At 44.7% G+C, this 26,762-nt stretch overlaps 9 protein-coding genes across 9 annotated transcripts; 6 read left to right on the plus strand and 3 right to left on the minus strand.

Annotated features, from left to right (window-relative positions):
- Positions 1 to 442: 442 nt before the first annotated feature.
- L199_002907 (uncharacterized protein) lies at positions 443 to 4,312 on the plus strand (the record flags this gene model as incomplete). The annotated part of the gene is made up of 19 exons (XM_064888645.1): positions 443 to 582; positions 639 to 664; positions 726 to 890; positions 988 to 1,193; positions 1,284 to 1,436; positions 1,501 to 1,615; positions 1,673 to 1,764; positions 1,821 to 1,898; positions 1,961 to 2,068; positions 2,126 to 2,343; positions 2,419 to 2,592; positions 2,649 to 2,747; positions 2,806 to 2,887; positions 2,949 to 3,090; positions 3,152 to 3,217; positions 3,290 to 3,397; positions 3,463 to 3,698; positions 3,775 to 3,839; positions 3,907 to 4,312. 19 exons carry the CDS (start codon positions 443 to 445, stop codon positions 4,310 to 4,312), a joined length of 2,679 nt encoding a protein of 892 aa, XP_064744717.1.
- An 853-nt stretch (positions 4,313 to 5,165) lies between these two features.
- Positions 5,166 to 7,391, plus strand: L199_002908 (uncharacterized protein; the record flags this gene model as incomplete). Its single annotated transcript, XM_064888646.1, has 10 exons — positions 5,166 to 5,459; positions 5,565 to 5,637; positions 5,722 to 5,782; positions 5,843 to 5,900; positions 6,001 to 6,456; positions 6,545 to 6,701; positions 6,787 to 6,856; positions 6,935 to 7,045; positions 7,103 to 7,288; positions 7,364 to 7,391. 10 exons carry the CDS (start codon positions 5,166 to 5,168, stop codon positions 7,389 to 7,391), a joined length of 1,494 nt encoding a protein of 497 aa, XP_064744718.1.
- A 1,167-nt stretch (positions 7,392 to 8,558) lies between these two features.
- L199_002909 (uncharacterized protein) lies at positions 8,559 to 12,091 on the plus strand (the record flags this gene model as incomplete). The annotated part of the gene is made up of 3 exons (XM_064888647.1): positions 8,559 to 9,164; positions 9,230 to 9,508; positions 9,575 to 12,091. 3 exons carry the CDS (start codon positions 8,559 to 8,561, stop codon positions 12,089 to 12,091), a joined length of 3,402 nt encoding a protein of 1,133 aa, XP_064744719.1.
- Positions 12,092 to 12,366: 275 nt separating this feature from the next.
- On the minus strand, positions 12,367 to 15,020 carry L199_002910 (uncharacterized protein; the record flags this gene model as incomplete). The annotated part of the gene is made up of 13 exons (XM_064888648.1): positions 12,367 to 12,435; positions 12,542 to 12,619; positions 12,696 to 12,798; positions 12,896 to 13,052; positions 13,125 to 13,219; positions 13,291 to 13,312; positions 13,388 to 13,477; positions 13,565 to 13,703; positions 13,767 to 13,926; positions 14,003 to 14,066; positions 14,144 to 14,318; positions 14,398 to 14,480; positions 14,579 to 15,020. The coding sequence occupies 13 exons, from the start codon at positions 15,018 to 15,020 to the stop codon at positions 12,367 to 12,369; spliced, it is 1,677 nt and encodes a 558-aa protein (XP_064744720.1).
- Positions 15,021 to 16,076: 1,056 nt separating this feature from the next.
- On the plus strand, positions 16,077 to 18,484 carry L199_002911 (uncharacterized protein; the record flags this gene model as incomplete). The annotated part of the gene is made up of 10 exons (XM_064888649.1): positions 16,077 to 16,083; positions 16,145 to 16,393; positions 16,536 to 16,862; positions 17,017 to 17,063; positions 17,125 to 17,282; positions 17,357 to 17,512; positions 17,580 to 17,945; positions 18,033 to 18,080; positions 18,156 to 18,236; positions 18,322 to 18,484. 10 exons carry the CDS (start codon positions 16,077 to 16,079, stop codon positions 18,482 to 18,484), a joined length of 1,602 nt encoding a protein of 533 aa, XP_064744721.1.
- Positions 18,485 to 18,968: 484 nt separating this feature from the next.
- On the plus strand, positions 18,969 to 20,276 carry L199_002912 (uncharacterized protein; the record flags this gene model as incomplete). Its single annotated transcript, XM_064888650.1, has 8 exons — positions 18,969 to 19,070; positions 19,165 to 19,291; positions 19,362 to 19,449; positions 19,542 to 19,572; positions 19,665 to 19,697; positions 19,770 to 19,905; positions 20,001 to 20,086; positions 20,169 to 20,276. 8 exons carry the CDS (start codon positions 18,969 to 18,971, stop codon positions 20,274 to 20,276), a joined length of 711 nt encoding a protein of 236 aa, XP_064744722.1.
- A 238-nt stretch (positions 20,277 to 20,514) lies between these two features.
- Positions 20,515 to 22,333, minus strand: L199_002913 (uncharacterized protein; the record flags this gene model as incomplete). Its single annotated transcript, XM_064888651.1, has 13 exons — positions 20,515 to 20,607; positions 20,672 to 20,799; positions 20,863 to 20,892; positions 20,961 to 21,083; positions 21,166 to 21,365; positions 21,450 to 21,572; positions 21,623 to 21,699; positions 21,764 to 21,831; positions 21,895 to 21,901; positions 21,965 to 21,987; positions 22,045 to 22,054; positions 22,133 to 22,142; positions 22,197 to 22,333. 13 exons carry the CDS (start codon positions 22,331 to 22,333, stop codon positions 20,515 to 20,517), a joined length of 1,029 nt encoding a protein of 342 aa, XP_064744723.1.
- Positions 22,334 to 22,674: 341 nt separating this feature from the next.
- Positions 22,675 to 24,844, plus strand: L199_002914 (uncharacterized protein; the record flags this gene model as incomplete). The annotated part of the gene is made up of 8 exons (XM_064888652.1): positions 22,675 to 22,911; positions 22,977 to 23,158; positions 23,250 to 23,535; positions 23,596 to 23,620; positions 23,691 to 23,818; positions 23,919 to 24,145; positions 24,208 to 24,725; positions 24,786 to 24,844. 8 exons carry the CDS (start codon positions 22,675 to 22,677, stop codon positions 24,842 to 24,844), a joined length of 1,662 nt encoding a protein of 553 aa, XP_064744724.1.
- Positions 24,845 to 25,142: 298 nt separating this feature from the next.
- Positions 25,143 to 26,430, minus strand: L199_002915 (uncharacterized protein; the record flags this gene model as incomplete). The annotated part of the gene is made up of 5 exons (XM_064888653.1): positions 25,143 to 25,481; positions 25,627 to 25,786; positions 25,884 to 25,960; positions 26,022 to 26,182; positions 26,259 to 26,430. The coding sequence occupies 5 exons, from the start codon at positions 26,428 to 26,430 to the stop codon at positions 25,143 to 25,145; spliced, it is 909 nt and encodes a 302-aa protein (XP_064744725.1).
- Between the last annotated feature and the right edge of the window lie 332 nt (positions 26,431 to 26,762).

Genomic DNA, 26,762 nt, shown 5'->3' on the forward strand with positions numbered 1-26,762 from the left:
TCATTGACACCACTTCAACGACACAAATAGAATACGGATGGATGCTGTGACTAGAACTCGATATGTTGGAAGGAAGAGAGAGGAAGAGAGAAAAGAAGGATCGACCATTGTGGAAAGTGACGAGGTTGAGTGTGTCGACCGGTCGATGGATATCTGGGATTAAATCAGATAAATTCGACATTATTCTCTTAGAAGGACTTCCCCACGTGGCTCGACCTTGAAACGCGTAGTTACGTCCAAGTATCTGGTTTGGTTCCGACGGTGTTGTGGTTGTGGTTGACAGCATAGATGGGATTGAACATGACGATCCACTGTTCCCGCTGTTGACGAGTGTCCAGCACTTCTGAAACATTATACCAAGACAACACGATAGGCAGCGAGGAACGGACATATCAAGGCTGGAGTATGCAAGGGTACGCTTTCAACATCCGGAAACAACGATATGTCATACCCGCCAACCTCGGACAGGGAGGAATTCGAAGAACATGAATTATTGTCAGCTGAGAATGGACACGACCACCAGCGGGAGTCGAGTGATGCAGAACTGAGAGCGGAGGAGGCAGAAAGAGAGGATCTTATGAGGTAGGTTAGCTGCCCGGATACATCTATTGGAGACTGTAAGCTGATCTCATGAGTAGACGGTATGAAGACTTCAGTACAGTCGGTAAGTCTCATTAGCTGCGCGATTCAAGCAAAAGGTGCAATTAAGCTGATATTGGGATCAGATTGGATTCAAGATTCTTTGCTGGAAAGGACAGTACAGTCGAAAGGACCAACAAATCCCATTGTAGCTAGATTAGATCGTATAGATGGCATTTTCGGCTACATATGGAGGTTGATCCGGAAAGGTCTGGAGGAAGGTGAAAGCTGGGTGGTTGTGACCTTAGTAGGTAAGTCTGAATCATTCCACTGCATCCAGATGATCACTGCCACTGCTTCTTTGACAATCGACTGACTAAGATTATGGGGGATCTCTCGCTTTCACAGGCGTAACGATCGGAATCTCAGCAGCATTAATATCCATCATAACAGCTTGGCTATCAGATATAAAATTAGGGTATTGTACTACCGGATGGTGGCTAACGCAGAAATACTGTTGTTTGGAGATAACAGAGGAGTTTGAGAGTTGTGCGGAATGGAGGAGATGGGGTGGGGTCTGGCCTTTTGGTTGGATAGCGTATATACTATGGGCTGTGAGTCGATCTGTCTCCTGTCAAATTATCCTTCTAAATACCAGACAGACCATTTGAATCCCAATGCTGATTGTTCTTACTATTTGCTAGGGTATATTCTCATTCTCTGCTGCTTTCTTAGTGAAGAACTTTGCGCCGTATGCTGCAGGATCAGGTATATCAGAGATCAAATGTATATTAGGAGGGTTCATTATCAAAGGGTTTTTGAGTGTGGAAACGTTCTTAATCAAGGGTTTGACACTTGTAAGTTTGTCCCAATGCTCTGAGGTATCATTTCCAAACTCATAAATATCTATCATCATTTTAGCCCCTCGCCATCGCATCTGGTCTGTCCGTCGGTAAGGAAGGTCCGTCGGTACATGTCGCCTGTAGTATAGGGAATGTGGTAGCAAGGTTGTTTAGCAGGTATGATCGGAGTCATCGTGAGTATTGTCTCTCATGAAGTTCTGCAGATATGCTAAGATAATTTAATTACACAGTGAAAATGCGCGAGATCGTTACTGCTTCGAGTGCAGCAGGTGTTGCAGTCGCTTTCGGTTCTCCAATTGGTGGTGTGCTATTCTCTATCGAGGTGAGGAACCTTCTTCTCAAAAACAATAGATACCGAACACTGATGAGAATTACCAGGAAATGAACCAAACTTTCTCAAATCGTACAATGTGGAGAAGTTTCGTATGTGCCCTAGTCGCCACTTTCACCTTAGCTGTGAGTTTTCAAGATACGGTCTTCGATACATATCCGGATTAACTCACACAGTAATGCGATAGTCGATGGATCCCTTCCGAACCGGAAAATTGGTGTTGTTCCAAGTGTCTTACGATAGGGATTGGCACTATTTCGAGATCCCAGCCTACATCATCATCGGTATATTTGGGGTAAGCTGCTTCTACTCCATCAAACGGTACTGCAAAGCTTATCACCTAATTATGTAGGGATTGTACGGGGCTTTCGTCATCAAGTTCAATCTACAAGTCGCTGCATTCCGTCGAAAGCATCTAGCCAACCATGGAATAGCCGAAGCTGTTACTCTAGCGGTCATAACGGCTTTCGTGGGATATATGAATAGGTTCTTGAGAATAGATATGACCGAGAGTCTCTCATTATTGTTCAGGGAATGTGAAGGTGGTGGTGATCACGAGGGTTTATGTCAGTAAGTGAACAGCTCCTCATCCTTTTCGATGAAACAGCATTCTTTGCTCATTGGGTTTTTACTTGATATCGACAGGACTTCGTCACAATGGAGAATGGTCAATTCCCTTCTTATTGCTACTGTCGTTCGAACAGCTTTGGTAGTAGTATCATATGGATGTAAAGTACCAGCGGGAATTTTCGTTCCGTCGATGGCAGTTGGAGCTACCTTCGGACGAATGGTCGGTATCTTGGTAAAAGCGATGCACACGTAAGCGAGATTTGAGTCTTTCTGATCGGACTCAGCTGATCCTGTAACTCTTATAGATCGTACCCTCAAGCTCCCTGGTTCGCCGCTTGTGCACCTGATGCACCCTGCATCACACCTGGTACTTATGCTTTCTTAGGTGCAGCTGCTGCATTAGGGTGAGCTAGCTGAGCGTATTTGACATAATGATCGGAACCAGCTGACAATGTTACACAGAGGTATCACCAGGATCACCGTGACTGTCGTTGTCATCATGTTCGAGCTCACAGGAGCTCTAACGTATATCCTTCCCACGATGGTGAGTAGCTGCTCATCGCGGAACCATAAAATCAGAGCTGATGGAATTGTCAATATCTCAGATTGTTGCGCTTGTGACCAAGGCGGTCAGTGATCAGTTCGGAGGAGGTGGAATAGCCGATCAGATGATCAGGTTGAACGGTTATCCATTTTTGGAGAAGGAAGATAAGGAGGATACCACAGACAAAGCATTCATTGAGCCTAGTAAGCATCGTCTGTGTGCACAATATTTGAGGGCGAATGCTGAGTGTGCCATTGATCGTAGTTGCGAATGTCATGAAGAAAGATATCATTGTCATGGCTGCTACTGGTGTACCTCTACAGCAAATTGGTAAGTCGCTGTTCGACCATGAAACCATACTTTTCACTTGGAAACAATAGCTGACGGGAGACAATCATGCAGGTGAGATGGTACAGAGTACAAGTTACCAGGGTTTCCCAGTAGTGAAGAGCGAGAGCGATAGGACAATAATCGGATTTGTGCGGAAAAACGAACTTCGTTATGCTCTTGGTATGTTTTCCATACCGTCCCTGTAAAGAAAGTCAAGCATGACTGATGAACTATGGTGGTACCAGATAAAGCAAGACGAACGCGCAACCTTTCCTCTAATGCACTTTGTACATTCCAGCATACACCGCCATTAACAACGGATAAACCGTCAGCTCCAGAACATCTACAGAGACCTGATATAGTCATTCCAGGTCGGACGGGTAGTATTTTCAGGAGTCCGTCCATGGGCGCAGGTGGATTTGCAAGGAGAGAAAGTGGAGTGGAGGTTGAGGAGGTTGATTTTGGAGAATATGTCGATGAGGTGGGTCATGTTACTGCTTATACAGAAATCAAACGTGAGCAACTCAGCTCTGTGCTGATTACGCTGTTTCGCTTAGATTCCATTGACCGTATCGCCGAAGATGCCATTGGAGATTGTATTACAGCTATTTAGACGTATGGGGTGAGCTAACTAAACATTCTTCCTCTATGAGCGGAAAAGGAAAGCTAATAGATGATCGACATATCAGTCCTCGAGTAATCTTAGTCTCCGATCAAGGTAAACTCGTGGGCCTGGTAACAGTGAAAGATGTCCTACGACACGAAGTGGTAGAACATCATCGACATACTCGATTAACATCAGCCAATACCGCTGGGATATCTCCTATGACACCTCGGAACCCATATACACATTCTCGTGAGGATTCATCCTCGACAGCCGGTGGAGGAGGATGGGATCTCGGTCTCGGTCATCAGCCAGATTCGATAGAAGGCAATGGGAATGGACTGGAGATCGCGCTAGAAGAGGGTTTCGCATGGTTACGAGTACAAGGAAGTAGGGCTTATAATGTTTTGTATGATCAATGGAGGAATACAATTGGAAGAGGAAGGACGAGGGATAGGCCAAATATGGATTTTGATCTGAATGAGGAATGAGGTGTAGTCTAGTCTTGGTAATTCATAGATAGATGGGATTATGGGAAATGTACCTACATATCATAATTCTCGTGCATACAGACAAACTTAGGCTCTGTATGTACTGAAGCTGCATTCCATGAACAGGGTTAGTCACCAACACGTGATATATACTACATTCTCTCGGAACCAGCAATTCAGGGTTCCAAATTACATTTCGAAGTGTCGGTTATGGATCTTCGACTTCATGAGTTTATGACCATTCGTCCATTCTTCATCGTCCTGTACTACTTGAATTATAATCGCAAGCAGAAAAAGCGGACTCAGCATGCATTCCATCAAGTGTCAAGGGCATACCAAGATGATCCGTACGGCAGATAGAGCTTTGGGAATGAACGGGAAAAAGCGGATAATCATTTTAGTTGAATTGATGGGTCAACCGAGATTTTAAACGAGGTTGGGTTGAAGTTGATTTTCTTCTTCTATTTTTGCGTATCCGATCGAGGCTAAAGAGAGGAACAGGAATGAAAATGACAATACACATTGGGCTTCGCTTAAGGAATATTCGTATAATTGCTACCTCCAATAATCGGAGCTGACTAGCTTGACTAGCTGATTGAACGTAATGTAACTGATTCATTGGCCGCTAAGATGGTCGGGTCACTAATCCTAATTCGAGGTCAGATGATCTTTTCAGTTGATCAGTCAACTACTCTATCTAGTCTTAGAATAAGAAAGCAGGTATAAGGTTGGACATATTAGTGAGTTGTCTCTACTGTATATTGAATGGACATATCCTCTCTGAGATTGATTTTGATCGTCAACTTATACTTCGTCCTACTATCACCATCTTTCAGAAGCACACAGTTGAACAATGGGACTCTTATCATCCACGAAACCCATCCAATCGGAGATCATCGAGATGCCCTCATCCAGCTCTCCACCCGAATCACAGATCATCGACTCGTCTGCAGCTGAAATGGGACAAGAAGATCCCAAGAAAGAAAAAGACCAATCTCAGCAGGGAGGAAGTGGGAAAGTGATAGATGCAGTATGGGGTGAGATCGACCTGTCAGATGGATCAGGTCCTAATTATAGGAATTTGAGTTGGGTGAAAGCGAGTGTTTTGGAAGTGAAAACTCAGATAGGATTGGGTGTTTTGGGTCTGGTGAGTTGGTCAATGAATCTCTTGCGCTATCTGCATGTCGATATGTCAAAGGAAATCGGATTGTCATAGATGGTGGATTTGATGCTGATCAACTGTGCTGTATAGCCTGCGGCATTGAATACACTGGGTTTCGTTCCCGGTATATTATGTATACTTGCTATAGCCATCATAATCACCTGTGAGTCATGAATTTATGATCACATCGAACCTGAGGATTACGATTGAGAAAGCAACGCTGAATACGGTGGATTTCATCATACAGGGTCAGACTACGTGGTCGGAACTTTCAAGATGAATCATCCAGAGGTATATACGGTAGCTGAGTGAGTGGTTTGTCATCATTTGGAGTGACTGCATTTCAATGGCTGATAGTTCGAGAATAGCGTCGGTTATATCATGTTTGGACCTTGGGGGAGGGAGATACTCGGATTTGCATATCTAGTGAGTGTTTGTCTTGGGTTTTGACTGAATATCATAACATTCTACTAGACATGTAAAGGGCTGGAAATCAAGATCTTAGTGCTGATCCCATACATCCCAGCTCGAAGTAGTAGCCACCGGCGGCGCTTCCTTCCTATCCATCTCAGTAGCGTTCAACGCCATCACAGACCACGCGACCTGCTCGGTCGTATGGGCCATCATCGGTGCAGTCGCAGTCGGTATCCTTTCATCCATCCAGACACTAGGAAAAATATCATGGCTGGGCTGGGTAGGATTAGTATCAATCATGTCAGCCATTATCACTCTGATGATCGGTGTTGGGATATCATCAAAACCATCTTTGGCACCTGAGGGAATCCAAGGTGTAGATTGGCAGATCACCACTCAGGCAGTCGCTCATCCAAGCTTCGTAGAAGGTATCAACGCAGTCTGTATCATCATCTTCGCCTATGCTGGAACGCCAAATTTCTTCAATATCGTTGGGGAAATGAAGAATCCAGAGGATTTCACCAAATCGGTACTTGTTGGACAAACTGCTATCACCACTATATACCTTGTGAGTGACATCTGCGTATTCATCTATATTTACATTCCCAGCGACTGACTGACCAACTAACCTGTGGCATGTGTGATTTACGATATAGGTCGTAGCTGCTGTGGTGTACCATTACGTAGGACAATACATCGCCTCGCCAGCTTTGGGTTCAGCAGGAGTGGTGTTGAAAAGAGTTTGTTACGGTTTGGCATTACCTGGTTTGGCCGTTGGTGGGACACTGTTCATGCACGTCGCTGCTAAATACAGTGAGTATACGTTACTATGAACACGACACTGTCCTATATACGTATGCCAGCGCTGACACATCCACAATTTTCACCTTTGACCCAGTCTTCGTTCGAGTTCTGAGAAATTCAAGACATTTAGCTAAGAACACACCTACCCACTATTTCGCTTGGTAGTAAGTATCACGATCTCGTGCTCACTCACCAAGGCAGGTTGGTGTAGATCGCTAAAAATCGAACGTATTGTCATTTAGCGGGTGTGTCATCCTTGTCTGCGCAGTGGGATTCATCATCGCAGAAGCTATCCCATTTTTCAATGATTTACTCTCGCTCATCGGTGCCCTGTTAGCCACGGTAATCTGCATGTGAGTGATTCTGTGTTCACACTCTGTCAGATGTGATATTAGCTGATAGTGATATAGCCAAATGGAGGCATTCATGTGGATGTGGGATAACATCCGTTCACCCACTCGAGGTACACTCTCGTGGAACTTGTTGATGGCGATGAACATCTTGTTCTTCGTGCTGGGCTGGTTCTTGATGATTGCTGGTACTTATGGATCGGTAGTGACGATCAACGATAATTTCAAGAGTGGTGATGTTGGGAGGTAAGTCCGAGTGGTTCATATATATAACCATCGCTAAGGTACACAATGTTGATCGTCTGAAATTGTGTGGTGTAGCGCTTTCAGCTGTGCTGATAATAGTTAGATGAACTCATCGAGAGGATTAGAAATTAGAAAACATTATTAAGTGTACTATAGTACATTGCAGACATCACAATCACCAGGCATAAAATAGCATAGCATAGCAACCAACTTCACCATCCGTTGAACATCGAATGCATCATCAACCTCCCGGACAGCAACGTCACACGCGGGTGGCTGGTTTATTGGATTACAGTGTGACTAATGAGATTGAAACGGAGAAGGGTCTGTGCGAGCGTGTACGCCCTCTGTCCTGAGCCGTAATTATTCGGTTCTTGCGATTGATGTGATTGCGAGATGTTTACCATCATGACCATACTCTGACAATGCTAATCACACCTTGAAAGACAATAGCATGACAACTGATTTTCCAAGGTCTTCGAGTAGTGCATATGTGCATACATACAGTCTCATGTCTTCATAAATCGACGATGAAAGTGGCGATCAAAGCGTGTGATAGATGTTTATTGTTTCATCTGATCGGAGATGACACAACACAGGGGGAAAGTGATTGTGTATAGGTGAAAAGTGTGTTACAGGCACAAAAAAAGCCGATCCACCATCAATATCATACGAGTAGTTAGTTGGATCAAATTCAACTTCGAGTTCTATTCATGTTGTTCCACAGCAACAGACAACGAAGATCTCTCCTATCATTCATGCCAACCTTCCCATTCTTGTTCTTATATGATCTCACACATACTCATCCCATCGTACCTGTTCTTCCCGTCCTTCTCTTTCACCATGTCGTTTCATCATACTCACTACTATCCCTCTTGACACTGACGTAGTCAAATATAACCGAAACCGAACGACCATACAGTACGATCTAGATCGAACGGTCCGAGCTGGGTTATTACGCCTCTAACATCCGAAGCAGTACCTCGCAAAGGGATCTATCCGACATCATCTCACAAAGTCATAATCATAGCTCATACTAACACCATCCATTCGGGTGTATCGAAGGAAGAGAACAGAGTGACAGGTGGTGGCAAAGCATAGCCCGGTGCTGATTAATTCCTGGCATTTTGTGAGTTCGTTCAACCTTTCTCCTACATCTACCACAAATACTATCACATACTTTCGCTTTCGCTTGACTGACTTTTCTGATTGTATCACCCTATATGTAGTATCTATCCTATAATCACACCCTTCTTGTCATTCCTTGAACATGGTTGCTCTAAGCAATCACCCCATCAGGGCCCTATCACCCATCACCGAGCTTACCACGCCCACCTCCCTTCGAACACTCAGATTACCTCTCGACGAGGGGGATTACCAATCGGAACGAAATCCACTCTCGCATCATGACCCAGATGAAGAAGAGGACGATGCAAGTGTATACTCCCAACTGTCAGCTGAGACTGTACGTAACCACTCACAACCCCAACAACTTAGTACTCCGACTAGACAGAGGACATTATCCTTACCCGTCACACCTACTCCACCACCTCGCTCCCCTCATCGACTAAATTGGAACACTTCAAATACCTCCATGAGCAATTCGGTACTCTTCCCACAACCTCAGCCTGCACCTGGTGGCCTTCCGCCCCCACCTAGGGCGCAGGTATCTACGAAACCGAAATTGATCAGGAGGGTTACACCGCCCCCTGCTTCGCCGCTGCTCAAGGGGAATGACAATGAGAATGCAGCTAGACGAGATGTGATTGCAAGTAATATGGCAGGAGTAGGAGCTGGACGGTCCCTTTCGCAAGAGGGCAGAGCTAGACCGATTGGAGTGGTTGATGGAGGTTCGCCTAAGAGGGCTTCTTCTAATGTGAGTTCAAGCTTATACGTTTGACTAATACCCATTCACTAAACAACGTCGCCATGTTACCACAGACCTATTCACACTTAGATCTTCATAATGTCCCCCTTCTCGATTTCCCTTTGACTTCTAAACAACCTCTCACACCACCACGAAGTAGACCTAACAGTCTCAAGAAGCGACCTAAATCGTACCATGGTTCAAGAACTAATAGCATCAGAAGTCGGCCCAACAGCTTTCATGGCAGTCCATCGAAAGGCAATTCAACTACTAGTCTGGTAAATCCGGCTCTCGGATTGGATCCCATTACCACACCAATGCATGTGCAGGCTGAAGTCCTAGTAGTCAATCCTGTGAGTAGACAAATGATCGTCATTCTTGGAGTGAAAAATCACTGATAGCGGATGATTGCTGTGTAGCTCGAATCTGGTCATACTTCCAAACAAAGTGCTCGTCCCACTCTGGTAACACGTCAATCCGAATCATCTCTTCCTTCACGAGCTCAGTCTGCCCGATCTGCCACTCCAACCAAAAAATCTCCTCGACGGAGACGAGTATCGTCCATTTTCTCATCTATCTTTGGAACTAATGAAGATAAGGATAAAGAACATGTGGCTAGAAAATCATCGAGAAATAGTAGGAAAACTAGCGGGTCTGGGATGTCTTCAAGAGGTCCTTCACCTTCACTCAGCTCACCAATCTTATCAGACTCACCTGTTCAGGAAGACCCGATGGGACCTATTCAATCAGCGATCAGAACTTCAGGAACGTTTGGTATAAGGGATGATGGATCGGAACTTTCGGCCTCCGCACCTGGATATATCGGTTCTCCACCTAGACATACGTTCGATAGGACTGGTAGTGGTAATGGATCGGTTACGACCCAATCCGAAGGAGTCAAGAGGGTCTTATACGTGGAGAACGTAATCAGTACAGCTGAAAAGGAAGAGGGGGAGAATGTTATTGGAACCGACATTACAGAATCAAGAGAAGCTTTGGGTGATAGTGGACAAGGAAGTCATAGTACAGCTACCGATCATCGTACACCGCCGCATTCTAAGGTCACACCTATCGCTATGGTCGGACTTCTCCCTCCAAATGGCCCACATCAGCCTCTACCTCATGCCAGTCCCGAGCTGTTACCACATGATCCCTCTTTCGGTAGAAGTATGAGTCTCAGTCCCAACGGCTCAGGTCCCTCCCGGAGCAATTCAACTTCGAGTGACTATCACCGAGCGAACATACTTCTGAATCAAGGTAGATTGGTGTATACTCCCACATCTATCGATATGCACCATTCGTCTAGCTCTCATCTACCACTAAGCGGTATACCAGAGAACATGGTAGACGAGTCGATCCAAACTTCCCTACAGTCCTCTCCAGCGAAATCAACAAGATCTCGGCCCCTTCCTCGCCCTCCCTCAACCACAACTTCGCCAATAGCCACTACGAGACCGACGTTCATCCCTCCCCTTCCACCTAGTACGGTCCCAACAACTGAACTGCCACTTCTCATTGCCAGTCACCTACTATCCACTCATGCTGCGGCATTACTAAGACACTCAAGTAGTATAAAGGAGGTCAGTGAGACTATGCATAAGATGGCGAGAGAAAGTTTGGATTGGGGAGGCGTTTTGATGGGAATGGCTCAACGGAATGAATCGGTTGATGGCCTACCTAGGATCTCCGAAAATCAACCTCAACATGCAGGAGGTTATGAGGGTATACCTCTGCCAAACCCCGCAGCTGCGTTTGATCGACCAGATTTACCAAGATCTGCGACCTATATGAATTATGGTTCTGCTCATGCCGCACCTACTCCCACTCAAGATCCAATACAACAAGCGTACAACGCCCTGAATGGCGATACTCCTACTCTCCGAAATATCCCTCCTCGATCACACGTTAATAGCACTCAGCCGCCCAAACCAGAAGTTAGAAGGAGAAAAGGGGAATCTTTACCTGCTGATTTGCTCAAAGAAGCTCAGAGATTAGGTGACGAAGGATGGACTAATCTGCATAAAGCCGAAGAAGCTTGGAGTGAAGCCATGCGAGGTTTGGCCGAAATCATCAGATCGCAAGCTGCCGACCAGTCCAATCAACCCGACCAAATACAGGGGAACGGTGAGAGCACAGGATATAGATTAGGTATCGCATCTATTGTACCTACCATTGGAGGATACTCACCTTCACCTTCCAGCGATCATGTTAATCCGAGATATACAATGCCCACGCCACTCTCACCTGTTCCTACTGCCTTATCTTACCCACTCGGATCACCCAATACGGTCCATAGACATACTTCCATGTCTTTCTTACCTGATGATGGAGATATGCGATCACCTGTCCCACTTACACCTTCAGCAAGCTCACATAGTCATAGTCATATGTCATTTCCAAATGGTATACCTCAACTGCAGGGCCATCCGTTCCAGAATGCTTTAAATAGTGTTACACCTATTCCACCACCTATGATGAAAAGGGATGAAGATCATAGTCAACGTACGCTCAAACTTAGAATGCGACCTCATTCCACTCAACCTATCCCTACTGGATCACAAGGGTATACCCCTGAACATCTAGGATTTAATTCTGCCGTACCCATACCCGTCCCTAGTCCTAGTACCGCTCCTCTATCTTCGAGTGTAGGTATGGATGATGGGAGGGATAAGATGACTCCTTCTAGAAGTACTATGAATACTCCATCCAATTCCCCTCATAGTCACGGACAGAACCAAGGTGTTGGTGAAAGTACGATCAGAGGTACGACCCGAAGGAAGTTAGCAAAGAAACAACCTCCCCCTCCCCCTTCCTCATCTTCGAAAATTCTGGGGACTGTAGGTGAAAGTGGGAGTGCAGCTGGATCGTTCATGGCTAGCGAGAATGGGTCAATGAAGAAAAATAAACATTGGTGGAATAGAAAAAAAGGTGAATAAGAATACAATAGACGAGGGGTAGATTGTTTGGTCTGAAATGTCGACATCACTCGTGCACTTACCGTGAAATTGAAATTGTCGCTTTAAATTCTATTGATGATGTGGTCTTGCATGTTACCTATAAATTGATATGCTATAATCATCCACATATATATATATATATTGTGCTATCCTGTAATCATGATCAAGTAATGTAATCAATTTAATATCCATACATGCATGCATATATACGTATCCGACGACCACATCGGTATGGAGTATACGACTTGTTATGGTTAATTTGGGATTGGATCTTGATCGATGAGGTTGAGATTCAATATACTCTGAATCTTGTCTAGTCCGACCTATGTGGAGTCGATTCATCAGCAAAACAGTTTCAATAAATTCATCTGACCACACTAGCGTATGATAATATAATTGGATGTGATGTGATTGTAATTGATAACTCACTAGTAAATTACCTCTGGGTACACTGAATGTGATCCTGTACCATCCTGCAATATGATAATGGTATGCTGAACCTGGTGCCTAAAGTACGACCCGAGAAAGAATCAGCTACCGTATATGCACGACAATCGTCTTTGTCTATCACGAAATCACTCACAATGTATACACCACCATCTAACAATCTTTGAAATACCTTTTTCTCTGTTAGAGCGTCATCGAATCCTAGTGATTTACCGAGATTGACCCAGATGAAATTACCACTATGGCAGTAAACAAATATACATCATATGTAATTTCATTGGTCAGCCATCAAACGAAATCATATGGTATGGGATCGGATGATAGGATTTGACTTACGCATTTGAGTTGGCCACTTCGACACCTCGATCGTCAAACCATTTTCTGATGAATCCATGTGCCTCAGTCAGACGTTTTCGATTGAGCGATATGAATGCTTTGAGTCGGGCCGAGTCGAGTAAGAGCGTTGACCAGATTACGTCTGCTGGTGAGGATACTATCATCATTTCACATGATTTAACATCAGCCTTTGGACCCACGGAGGATGCCGAGGTTGATCAGAACTTACTCTTCATTAACATCGAGGTGTTCGCCATTGCTCTCAGTAATAATGGATTATGCTGAGAGACTAGTGATCCGATACGTAGACCGTTCGAGCAGAAACTGTACCGCAGAAGGTGAGAAAGTATCAGTATCGGTAGTGGAGACATATGATGGTGAAGCTATATGCTCACTCTTTGCTCATTCCATATACGACTACATGACCATCAAGAATCTCATCAGCTGAGATCGCGGTAATACCTTTCCATGCCCTTTGGTTAGTCAGCTCACCGTGTAATCTGGCTTTATCAAATTCTATACCCAATTCCTTCTCCACACTCAAACTCAACATACTAGTAAACGGATGTGCTTGTGGAAAATCTAATCAATAGTCAATCGAAGAATTCAAAAATCAGCCACATCCTTGCTTCAGGTAAGATCTCCACGTTTGGTGAGACCTGTGCTCACCTGGATTGTCATACACGCTCAAAGCGTAGATCTCATCCGATACCAAATGCAGATCTTTCTCTTCGCAGAACTTTGCGTAGGATAATAAAGTTTCTCGGGGGTATGTACGACCAAGAGGGTTTTGAGGATTGCATAGGATCTGTCGCTACCGTCAGCTACTGTGTGGATTGTGTGGCTTGGCTGAGATAGATGATTTACTCACCACGGCTCTTACTCTTATACCCTCACTTTCAACCTCCTTCAACTTGTCTTCGAACAGCTTCAGACAATCTGGCTGGACCGCTGCTTCGCCGATTGGCACATGGACGGGTACGAGTCGGACTCGGCCTCTACCAATTAGATCGCGATCGAATCCTGTATAGCTAGGCAAAGAAGACAATCATCAGCTTTGGGACTGAATCGCGAAATTCAGGCACAGATTAGCTGATATCAACTCACTAGGGTGCAGCTAGGAGGATAGCTTCACCTTCGTCCATTAAAGTATAGAATAATTGATCAAGAACTGTTAACCCACAAGCACGATCAACCTTCTGCTCATAATGAATGGAATGTAATGAACGATTCAAACGATTGACCCACCAGCTGAACATCCCACACCAGTGATGATCTGTTCCGGCCTAACCGCTTCTGCGGGATCGAAGTATTCATTGAAAAGTCCAGCCAGAGCTCGGTTGATCCTCCTTGATCCCCATAAGGAATCACCGTAAGATAGATCGAGTGGGGTGAAGTTGTCTTTGAGGGCAGTTGATATGAGCTAAGATTTATCATATATTAGACAGCAACCTAAGTTAGCTTGATAGAGTATCGGCAGTGACGGGGAAGAACAAGCTAACCTCCATACATTCATCTTGCATTAGGAAATTCTCTGCTACTCCCAATGATACGATACCCTTTGGATTCGATACGCAATTGTACTCTATACAGCTCTATCAGCTCCTCATAGTCTGAGTTTCAGGCGGGCATGACGAGATCAGTTGTAAGGGCATATAGCCTGCTGTAAGTGATCTGACTTACGATCCTGAAACAGACAACTGAATCTATCAATCAACGGACCCGCATCAGGCCCACCTGTAGCTCTATCACTCAATTTCGGACCTAGATATATCCTTCTTTGCTCTTCCCTCGTGCCCAGCTCGGAGGAAGGTTGAGGTGGTGGGGGTCTAGGGAATCTGGTGATGATTGGTCCACCACTATCACTCTTGGGTGGGAGAGAAGATACAGATAGGGAACCGAAACATGATATCAACGTATCTGATTCCAGGTCATCCTCGTCATCTAATGTAGTTGCTTCTCTGTATTTTCCATCTTCCAAGCTTAGATTCGGCTGAACAGTGAGAATCCTAGTGGATGGTGGAGTCGATGAAGAGCGGGTATGGGATGAGGGGGATGGTAGGCCGCATGGAGGTTGGAGGGAGTAACGGGTGTTTAGTGATAATTTGGATGATTGTGTTGACATGGTAATGGGGTGTGCGTCCGATGATAGCAGATTGTTGTGTAGAGAAGATAGCCAAGCTATTTGACGTTCTTTGTGTAGGCGACTGAATATAAAGCAGAAGCAGATGAAGATAAATCGATCAGATGATATACAGTCAAAGACGTGAAACGTTGGTTGTTCTTTCAGTGATAAAGGGTCAGGTGATGGATAGCGGATCTGTGCGTTTCGAGCTGTCAAGTAAACGAGAAACTATCTTGTCTAGGGTTGTGATGGTTCACCGATCAGCTCGCAGTGACTCTCAGACTTGTTGCTCCTCTATGTGAGATTCATAAGTCGATTCCGAATCCAGATCTTGTCATTCGGAAAGCCGAGTAGATCTGCGGTAGTACTCGTAGCATTATCAAAAACAATCCCGAAGTACCTCGAGGACCTTGCGGATAAGACAGTCATTATTTCCAACGACAATCGGTCATCTCCGCCATGACGTGGTGTTTGCATAGGATGACTATCAGAACCCGATTAAACGATTGTACCCGGCAATGCCCTTTTCTTCCTGGAAGGTAGTACCCGGCTAATAAGTTGGGAAATGAAATCAGACATGAATCATGTCATCAAATTCATCAGAACCATCAGATTTAAAGTTATTCAGATATAAGATTGTCCCCAAAGGATCATCTCTACTCGTATCTGTCCATTCTACCGGCGAGTTCACTCAATCTCATACGTCACGGATCGCTCGTCCAGTCGAAGCTTCTGTTACAAATATATATAATCAAAGGAACCTTACACGAGGTCCAAAGGAGGCACAAAGCTGCCCCACATCCACACTCACATCGTCATTTGCGATCCCTTCCCTTCCCTTCCCTTCTTTCGATCATACAATCATCCAATCATCAAAAGGGAATATCAGACACTCCTACATCTGCTGTCGATCAACCTTGCCAAATAGTCGACATCACCTTTGGTTTCCCTCTCCTCAACGATACTCCAGTCCAGGGGCAAACTCACGTGTAGAGCCTATCTCCTCGACCGAGCGATAAAGATCCATTGACTCAGTCGAGCTCCTTTCCTTCCACCATGTCAGGTAACTCAACCTCTCTTTTTATGAGCCAAGACAATTAGAGCTAATCCCACTGCTGTTACAGATTTCCATCCCACCCCTTCCGCCGACTTGCTAGCCCTTCTCCAAGACCTTCGTCTCTCCGTCCCTCGAGTCATCCAATCACCTCCTACGCAACCTAGACGAGCGAGTGTAGCGTTGATCATCAGGCTGAAACCCGCACCGGAACTCATATTCGAAGGACATGAACCGGATGGATATGTAGGTGGTGGTGAATTGATTAAAGAGAGTGATTTTGGTCTGGGATATACTTTAGACGATTTCTTTAGACTTCGTGAGTTATCATTCCGCTTGGGTTATAGATTCGACCCTTTCAGCCAGTCCACAACAACCTTCCTTGGCTATTTTATACCTTTCTCCTACGCCTTGTGCACCCTCGTCTCTGCTATCGCAAGCTGATCTCAACTTTCATTTAGCATGGGTGAACCACCCCAACACCATCCCCGAAATCCTATTCATACGCCGAGCACCTCATCATTCACCTTCATCCTCCTCCTCGTCCTCTGCTTCTTCTTCAGGCAGCTCGAACAGCTCTCATAGTAGATGGTCAAGTCATATAGCCTTCCCAGGCGGGAGACACGAGCCAGACGATCAATCTGCTTATTTCACGGCTTTGAGGGAAACATGGGAAGAGATCGGTGTGGATCTAGCTGAGAAGGAGTTCCTGCATGTGGGGAGGTTGGATGAGAGGGAGGTGACGACGAGTTTGGGGAAGAGGTTGTTGATGATTCTGAGTCCCTTTGGTGAGTCATGATTTCGGTGGTGATCATGTGTGCCGACGAAGCGTGGGCAGGTCGATCAGAGGACGCGTAGGCAAAATGACGCTCTACATGCGATTGAGATACGAAAGATCATACCGAGTGAAACTCCAGGCTGACGTTTAACAATCATCTTCAGTATTCTTACAAACTTCACCTTTCAGTCCTACTCCAGAACTCCAAGCGGTAAGTGAAAGCGCGTAACACGAGAATGAAAACTGATACGCGTTGACTATAAACTCTACAGACCGAAGTTTCATCCATTCACTGGATACCCCTCTCATCGTTATCCCCACCATTTGAAGCTGACCAATGGTCACACGTCGAGATTGATATTGGAAGTCGTCTGAGTCCTAGAAATAGATTTGTGAGGTGGTGTCTGAGGAACCTGATAGGAAAGATGCAGTAAGTCGAGCTGCCTCATAACGCATATCGTCTCGGCGCGACCTTTTGGCTGATCAGCTGTCGTTCGACAATAGATTTGGATGTGTATTATTACCTGATGAGCCAGAAACGGTCGCAGAGGGATTTAACCCATTGGACGAATTTGATGATATCCCTGAAGGATCTGGAAGTTGGTTCAACGACGGTAAACGCCATTTGCGATTATGGGGATTGACATTAGGAATGACCCTGTGAGCCTGGGATGACCGGATCTTCGAACCAGAAAAAAGACTTAGCTGACAGATTTGACGATTTCAGTGATTTGATTGCGCATTATCCATCTTCTACACCTGCACATCTAGTGTTACCACCTTCCAAACCTTCTTCGCCCACTAAATCCGAGTTCGACCATGATGAGCGTGATCGCCAGATTGACTTCATACCTGATCCGAAGACACCCGTGACTGTACAAAGTAGTTTCGAAGATCAGTGGGAAGCTGCTAGATTAGCTTTGGAAGAATCCAAGAAGAATGGCACACCAATGGCCAACGGTCATGGAGTTGGAGCCGGTATGAGCGTGAAAGGTGAATTAGGGCTTAAGGTGGATGTGGATGTGTTGGAGGGTGGGAAGAGGAAGGAGAAGAGTAAGAACAAGAGGAGAAGAGGTGTTGGGCCTGGAATGACGTGAGTTGGATCAATGGATCAAATGATATTTGATTGTTGTTTTCCTTGACGCCTGACTGATCAATGCGTTTTCTTTTTGCGATACAGTGCGGTCTTCCCGAGATTCTCATATCCCGATGTCAATTTTTGGATCTGGTATGTTAAGCTATGCTATTATAATCGTTCAAGACTTGATTCAAACTGATCTTACCTTATATGTCATGTTTTTAGGGTATTCGGTCGAAGGTATAGACAAGTAATTCAAGGATGGGAAAACTCCGTTCGAGGACCTGATAGAGCAGCTGATAGAAGGTGAGCTAAACAAAGCTCCAGCTGTCTCTTGCCTGTAGTCGCCAGTGAGAACGTAAGCTGAAATGTATACCGCCTCAATGTCTAGGGTAAATTGGTCAGGTCAAGCTTTAGCCACGTTCTATTCGGCAGTCAGACAGGCATTGGTAGTTACGATCATCATGAGAGCTTTGTTATCAGGAGTTGGAATTGCAGGTTTGAGTTGGTTGTTTATTAGAGGCTTATCCGGAGGGCATGGGACAGAACTGTAAATTATAGATGGAGAACAAATATAGATCCGGAGGAATAGTACAGGATACGGAGGTATGATGATTTGTCGGTAGAAAATACGGTAGAAGAGGACGAAAGGCAGAGACGATTTTGGGGGCGAAGCGATTTATGTTGCCTTTCCACAAGCTATGTGAGACTCTTTGAAACATTCACCAACGTTAGTATAGTAGGGTTCATGTTGTGAGACGTACTCTTCATCTTCATCTTCACTTTCATATATGTATTGTAAGAGTATACGAGTATATGCATTCAATCTATGTAACTGAAGTGAGATGGTATAAATGCCTCCACTCTGCTGAACCAAACATTCCACTCGATGATGACATTTTCCGCTGTAACTCACGCTTACGTCTGTGCAAGAGTTATTCTGGCACTCCCTCTATTCCTTTCTCGCTTTATCCAACTGACATCCCTGCTCACATCTTGCTGAGAACCATTACCCACAGCAGGGACAGAGTTTTCAACATGTCATCATTTAGTATACATAAAGCTGCCTTGGAGGGACAACCGGGACTGATCAGAAGTCTATTAAGTGAAGATCCCAAATTGGTCAACTCGAAGGACGAGGTGAGTTTGACGATCCATAAATCTGCACGAATGAGCGATAAGGTATCTCCAGGAATTGTAGCTGACCTGAGTGTATCGTTGTGACCGCTTACAGGATGGTAGAACACCATTACATTGGGCATCTACGACTGGTAATCTGAATGTATTACAGTTGATATTGAGTTATCATCCAGAGTTGGAAAGTAGGGATTCGATGGGATGGACAGCATTGATCATTGCTTGTAAGTACATAAACTTGCCAGCAGCTGCTGTGAGACCGGGGGAAAGCTGACTGATCGACTGAGGCAATAGCCGCATCAAACCAGGTTGAAGTAGTTAGAGAATTGTTGGAAGCTGGCGCTCAGGTAGATGCGATAAACGAAAAGGGACAAACAGCTTTGTAAGTCTATTCTTTCCACAAATAAGTCAGCTAGCCGTTCCACACCGACTCATGTGCATTTGAAGGAGCGATAGCTGATATTGATTGAATAGACATTACGCAGCTTCAAAAGGGAATGTGTCTGTACGTTATTGTTTCCTCTGTCAGTTGGATCTTGCTCGATGCGATGAAGTAGCTGATGTGATAATAATCAATGGCTGGGAACGTACGAATAGATTGGCAGATTGCTTATATCAAGAGGAGCAGATGTAAGCCTGACTTCTGTATTGTAGATGGTCATTATATCATGCTAATAGATCGCCCTCTGTAACGACAAACAGATAAACGTCAAAGATCGTGCATCTCAATTCCCATTACATCGAGCAGCCACCACTGGTAATCATGCGTTCTTGAGCTTGTTGTTGAACCCTCCTGAAGGAAGACCGAAAACAAGGTTGAATGGTGCTGATAGAGCAGGTGAGTTTGAGTTGTTTCTTTCTACATCCCTTTTATTGGACATTCTTCTTGTATAAAGCTAAACCTTGATCTTGCCTTTATTTGATGCCATGTAGGAAACACACCATTACATCTTGCGTTCGAAAGTGGACATGGAGATGCAGCTGTCACGTTGATAGAAGCAGGAGCCGATCGGGAGAGGGTGAGTAATCGCATCACAAAAGCAATTGAGGACTGAGAGCGGAAGCAAATCGAGCTGATCCGTTCATCCGTAATGGATTTAGTCAAACTCAGAGGGCCAAGTACCGGAAGAGATCGAAGGTGTAGGTGGACAAGAACAGAAGAATGTTAGGAATTATGTGGTTTCGAAAGTCGGTCCAAGAAGGGAGTGATACAATCCTTAAGGACGTCTTAATACCAATATGATTAAGCGATATATAGGGTCGGTCTCTCGATTGGAGCGGTAGATGACTACATCAGCACCTTCAGATGTTTCTTACTGACATAATGCATTGACACATTACATTTAACGAGTGGTCTACTCTATACATCTATATGAACTAGTTATCCGCTACAACATACTCTATCCTTTCCGTCCCATTTGATGTGCAGACAAACAAATTCCCTTCGTTATGTTGCATTAGACCATCTCATCACTCCTTCCCATACCGCCAGAGCAGCAGCGTTGGTTGGAAACGCCCTCAACACGACGGGGACAAAACCCTATGTGCATTTTACGGATCATCAATGAGTTGAACTATCCGTTACAAAAGATCGCTGAGCTCACCTTGTAGAAATTCTTTACCCTCGCTATGGAGTTCCAGCCGAACCCCTTAGCCGGGCTGTACGTCTCTCGCCAAACTTGACGATAGGCATCGAACACTCCCTTGTATCTGGGATTCTTGATGGAATCGACTAAAATACCACAAGGATCAGACTGTTTGATTGACTACCTGTGTAAAAGGACAGTTGACTTACCCATTATCCTATTTTTGATGTTGTCCAAAGCTAGTTGAATGACAACACAGTACAGTCAGTTTGCGTGTGACGATTGTTCTCAGAGTCTCTCCACTTACGCAACGCAGTGAACCAATACATATTACTTGCCATACCACCCGCTAAAAAATTCGCCAATTCAGTTGACATTTCGTACTTCGTCCCGTCAAAAGATTTGAATAATCGATTGAAAATCTCGAAACCTGATCAATCAATCAATCCAAGATTTGATAATCAGCTTGTACCCTATAGTGAGCAATGGTAGTAACAATCGAAGGAGCTTACCTCCAAACATTGCTGCAAAACAACTTCTATATATGAAACTTGCCCCCAAACCCCTCCACATCCCTGTTATACCATGTTCCGCAACTGTCTGACGAACTACATCGAACGGTCCGCTAAATTGTTTAGGTACGCGTGCGGGCTGAACCAGTTGGAGTTGGAGTTTACATTTGATCACTTCTGTAGGATGGGCAATCGAGGCGCTATTCAGCACAAAGACATGGTCAGCTGAGATTCTGCATGTGTTGCTTCTAGCTGACCAAGTGATAAAGGGATACAACGCTTACTTGGTCCATCCCGCAAATAAACCTGCTACACTATGACCTAGTAACGATAGTCTCTTACCATCATTTTTAGGTGTTCGTTCGGCGAAGCCATGCCGCAGTAAGATTGCTCGATAGTTATGTAGACTACATGATCATCAGTAATCACTCTTTTGGGCCCAAAAGAAAGTACACACCTTCCCATCAATATCGAATCTGTTATTCCCCATGATACCGCCGGTACACTTGCGCCTTTGTACAATGCTCGAGGACCCTATACGACGCGCGAAGACCATGAGTGACCTTGTAAAGATGAGTAACACTGATTGCTTGCTTACCTCTTTACTGATCGTCTTGGTGAAACAGTCCCATGCCCCATTAAATGTCCCCGTCGGCGTACACTGTACTATTCGATCCCATTGTAGTTTTAGCTGGATTTATGTAATTGTATTCGTACAAATATGCTTACGTCTTGTCTATAGGATGAGTTCATCAGCTTTGGCGAATCCCTTTATGAGTATAGTCATTGAACTGCTCACTTTTATCGTATCAAACGGGTGTCCTGTTGAGGGTGTTGGTCAGTATTAGTCTCGGTCTTCCGGTAAAGAATGATGCTCACCGACTACAAGCTAATCATGATACAATCGCTGATCAGCCTACAAGTCGCCTTTCTCGTTGCAACTAGTGATTCAGCTGGAAGAGCTTACCTTGGTCCATCTGACGCACGGAAAAGTCAGCGATCAACGCTTAGCATCAGACAATTACACTCACCCGGAACATATTCCAGCAGCGAAACCTATGAAAGGTGAATGACCATTCTCTTTCCCTGCTCGCTCGGTATCCTGTATATCATCCACTATGTCTGGATCGGATACTTCTTCAGGTGTCTTCCCCTTTCTGCCTGTCATCTCTGCGACTGATGAATGCTGGCCAACTGAGCAAGTGGAGATAGATCAGATGCATGCATGTAGGAGTTGTCTTTCGTTGATTTGCTCTGAATTTCATTTGATCGGTAGGTACGGTAGGAATGTCCGAGGTGGAGGTGATCGTAAGCTGGTGGGTATGGGAGTCACGTGTCCAACACGTGCGCTTGTGCTCGTTCGCTCGATTCCGGATAAACCAAAGATGTCATCTCGGTTTTTTGCTTTTTGTTGTCCTTCCGACTACGTATAATCGATAGACAATCAGTACATTCCGTATAGATTTCGACAACATCACCGCTCTGGCGGTATAGACGTCCCTTCCCGACATGATGATATCAACTTTCGCTCAGATAAGGGCAGCTCCCCTTCGACGGTTGTTATCTCGGAAACAGGTCTTTCGTCAGAAGAAGAACCGATCGACCCATTCGTACAGTACCACTCTGACCTTGGACGATGCGTTGGTAGATCAGGATCCATATAGGAGGATACGCTTCGAGCATCCTCTATACATGTTGGATCGATCTCTGGAATCTGGTAGATTAGCTGTAGCTAAGTCATTCTGGGTAAATATCATCTTAGCCATACTGCCTGTGGAATAGTGCTTATTATGTGTCCATCACTGTGTTAGAGAGATGCTCACTCGATCGAACCATTCCTATTGCCATTTTGGCAAGTGCACTTACTATGTGATCAGAAGAGTTCGATCCAGTGGGAATCACCTATTGGGATAGTAGAATCAGGCCCGGATTTTAGATATTATAGTGATATTGGGATGTCTATCACTGCTGTACCTAAGGATCATTGGGCGAGGTATGTTTTTTTACATCATCAACTCATGATCGAATTGAATCGTATTGTTCAAAGTTCCAGCTCCAGTGCTGACGTCCCTTGTGATGTCTAGTGGGATCTACATACCATGGAGTATAAGATTAAGCACAGAGAAAATATCAATGCTTTACAAACAATCAGGTGGTTCACTGGATTTTCTACCTAGCGAATCACCTTCGATATACAGTCATCCCTTCAGTCAGATACTCGATCCATTCATGCATGAAATATGGAATCCACATACAGCTCCGAAATTCGCTTATGGACCTCCCGATCTGAAAGGGAAAGAAGAGAGGATAATCATGTTACAGGGGAGTGAGGAGACGCAATTCTACGAGGCGTTTGTTCCTTATGGTATTGTAAGTTGCTAAAGATCACCGGGATTTACTTGTTACTGTAACTCACTTGATACCTTTTAGAGAGTATATGCTATCCCTGTATATCGTAAGCTAAATCTCATTTATCAAAAAATCCAGATATGCTAGAGGCTGATATTGATTGTTATTGCTGGTAGGTCTCATGTACAGAGTGGGGCTGTATAGAGGATTCGGAGTCATGGATGGTCAAATGCCGATGATGAACAATAACACTTTCCGTCTTGATTGGAAGCATGGAGGTTTCCGTACCCTCATTCCGTACTTGGTGAGTCGCTGGACTCTGGATATACCTATTTCATCACCGCTTATCCCCAAAATATGTAGTGAGACAGATTCGCTAACATTCTTGGTTCATCACCATACAGCATACCAGAATAGGACACCATCATAGAAGATGGACAGCCCCCGATGAGATCTCCGAACCGGAAATTGTCAATGCAGCGTTCAACCCGCCATCGAAGATCCAAGAACTTATCAAAGCGTTATTCGACGGTATGTGGAACAGAGGTTCGATCACACCGACAATGTGGGAGAATGAGAGGATATTACCTGAATTTGGACCTGCCAGAGATGGCAATGCACAGACTTTAGAGTGAGCCTAAACTCAAATGGACCGGAACCCGAACACATGCTGATTGCTTGAGACTGTGTTAGTGAATACAACAAAGCTGCCCTGAAGGGCCTAACACTCCCGCTTGAACCGCGATTCCCAATCAAACAAACCCAAAGTGCATCGAAGACCTCACTGTTCAACCCTCGTAATCCCAGACCTAAATCCGCCGAATCGTCTAGTATCAATACCAGTGCGAAGGAGGAGAAGGAGAGACTGGCACGGCAGTATGGTGGAAACAACACTCAGAGACGGAGGACGCTGCATTATAGGGATCAAGCTGAGATAAGGTTGAATAACGTCCGAAGATCAATGAGAATGACCCCCGAGGAGGAATATATATCGAAGATCCAAACGTTCCTACCGGATCCTAAAGGGTATTATGACGTATTGGGAATCCGAGATCCACCTAAAGATTTCCTCAAAGCTGAAAAGAGAGAATATATAGATGCTTTGATTTCGTCTCATAGGAATGATGAGAGTTTCAAAGCTCACCCTGATTATGGTGGTTCGGTGGTCAAGCAGAGAAATCTAAATGAGGCATTTGAGAATTTGGAAACTTGTAAGTTTACGTTATGGTATAGATATTCATACGTATGGTATAGCTAATGGAGGTATACAGTGGAGAAAAGACGACAATATTATGCGGATTCGAGGTTAGGATATAGGTTCAATCGTTGATTTGGTTTCGAAGAGATAGTCAGAACGGAACAAGGTGTATCATATAGAAAGGTAGATGAATAGGATCATAGCAAGCATTACCAGCCAAATACCCAGCAAATATTTATATACCCATCATCTAAAACTTTGTCATACTGTTTGTTATTTTATGCATCACTCATAGCTATGCGATGATCATGAGAAGTACCAAAAAGTGAATTGGATATGATCCATGGATCTACGCTATATACCGTTCTTTTGGTTCGACATGGAATAAGAATGAGGGTCTTCTTATCTTTCTCACCAACAGATACAACATTTATGCAGTATCCCAAATCTCCTCTAGGAACCTTACAAATCCCACCGCGACCTCTTCTTCAGTCCAATTACCTGATGCAGCCAATCCACCACTCTGCTGAGCTTTCACTTGAACACCTTCAAACTGCCTCTTCAACCTCTGCATCTCAGACAACGTCAACTTCCTCGACGGTAGATGCAAGACCAGAGGTCCCTTGTTTGTGGGTTGGGGAGCAGGCGGAGAGGGGATGGGGTAAGTGGATGTACCGGGTAAAGAAGATATGTGAGATAAGAGGGAAGTGACGATGAATTGGGTGGTCTTCGTTAGGGTCTGTAAAGTGTTGGGAGGGGGTTTGTTTCTCTGTTCAATACCACGATGAAAGAAGTCAGCTCTGACAGAACACATTCATCATTGCTGTCTGATGACTGGATAGAGATTGTGGATAGGAGACTGTTGATAAAGTGGATTTGAAGCGGAACAAGGTAATGAGGCGTCCCATACTTACCTGTAAGACAGCTGCCGGGGGTGGCTTCTTATCACCTTTCAATATCGCATTCCAAATATCTTCGAACGGCGGCTGTTCGTCCCATGGGATAGTAAATAACGGTGAATCCCATCGCACCATTGATGAGGGTTCTTCGTATCTCATGATTAGGTTATCAAAACTATGTCATTAAAATAGCAGTATCAGTACCAGTTCTAGGATCATGCTGGGATTGAGAAGTAAAAGTATGAGATGATGATAATCGTCACTCAACTCACGTTGCAGGCTTGTAAGAGCATTCACCTCTTTTTCCATGCCATTCTCTACATTTATCTGGAGGAGCTACAACGTGTATCTGACAATCGGTATCCAAGAATGAGCTTCGGTCGTGTTGCTTCGATAGGACAGAGACTCACCGTAGCGACCCTCACTCTAGCTTCTCTAGCAGCACAATACATCTGATACCTATATCCTTTTATATAATTCGCTGAGTCTACTATCGTGATCGTATCTGAGCCTAATGACCGACTGACGTTGGAAAACAGACTTGCTCGAGCTGGTTTTTCCAGTGCACTGGCTACACATTTACACAAATGGGCTGATCAGCTGTGTATTTCTGGCGACAATTCAACACCCATGTAAGTTAGACTCACTATCATAGCTTGATCTAGGGACATGCGAGATATCATCATCCACTATGACCACTGTCAACTCTGGTCCATCGTATTCTGGTGAAGATATTCGAGATTCAAAGTACTCTTTTAGCTGTTTCGCTCGAGTGGTCTTGCCTGAACATGGAAATCCGGATATCGTCACTAGGGCCATGATACACTTTTTTCGCTTCGCAGGACTTGTTCTAATATTCGATCTGGGTGTGTCTAGGTGGATGTTGGGTATTGATGATATGTCAGATATCCAGTCGTGCTAGCTGAAAGATGAATGTATTGATGAATGTCTGTACAAAAGAGGATTGTCGAATTTTATGTATGCAGCCAAATTATCCGGTTACAACCTACCACGAGCTCATTCGCCGCTGAGGTCATTTGGTCATTAATGATGGAAAAGATCACATACTCACACCCATCTCCTCACTTCCTTCATTCCTATCGATCACATCAATACACCACTCAGCACCTTAGCATACCCAGCAACCTCTT

Source organism: Kwoniella botswanensis, chromosome 1, assembly GCF_036426115.1.
Source record: "Kwoniella botswanensis chromosome 1, complete sequence".
NCBI classification, from domain to species: domain Eukaryota; kingdom Fungi; phylum Basidiomycota; class Tremellomycetes; order Tremellales; family Cryptococcaceae; genus Kwoniella; species Kwoniella botswanensis.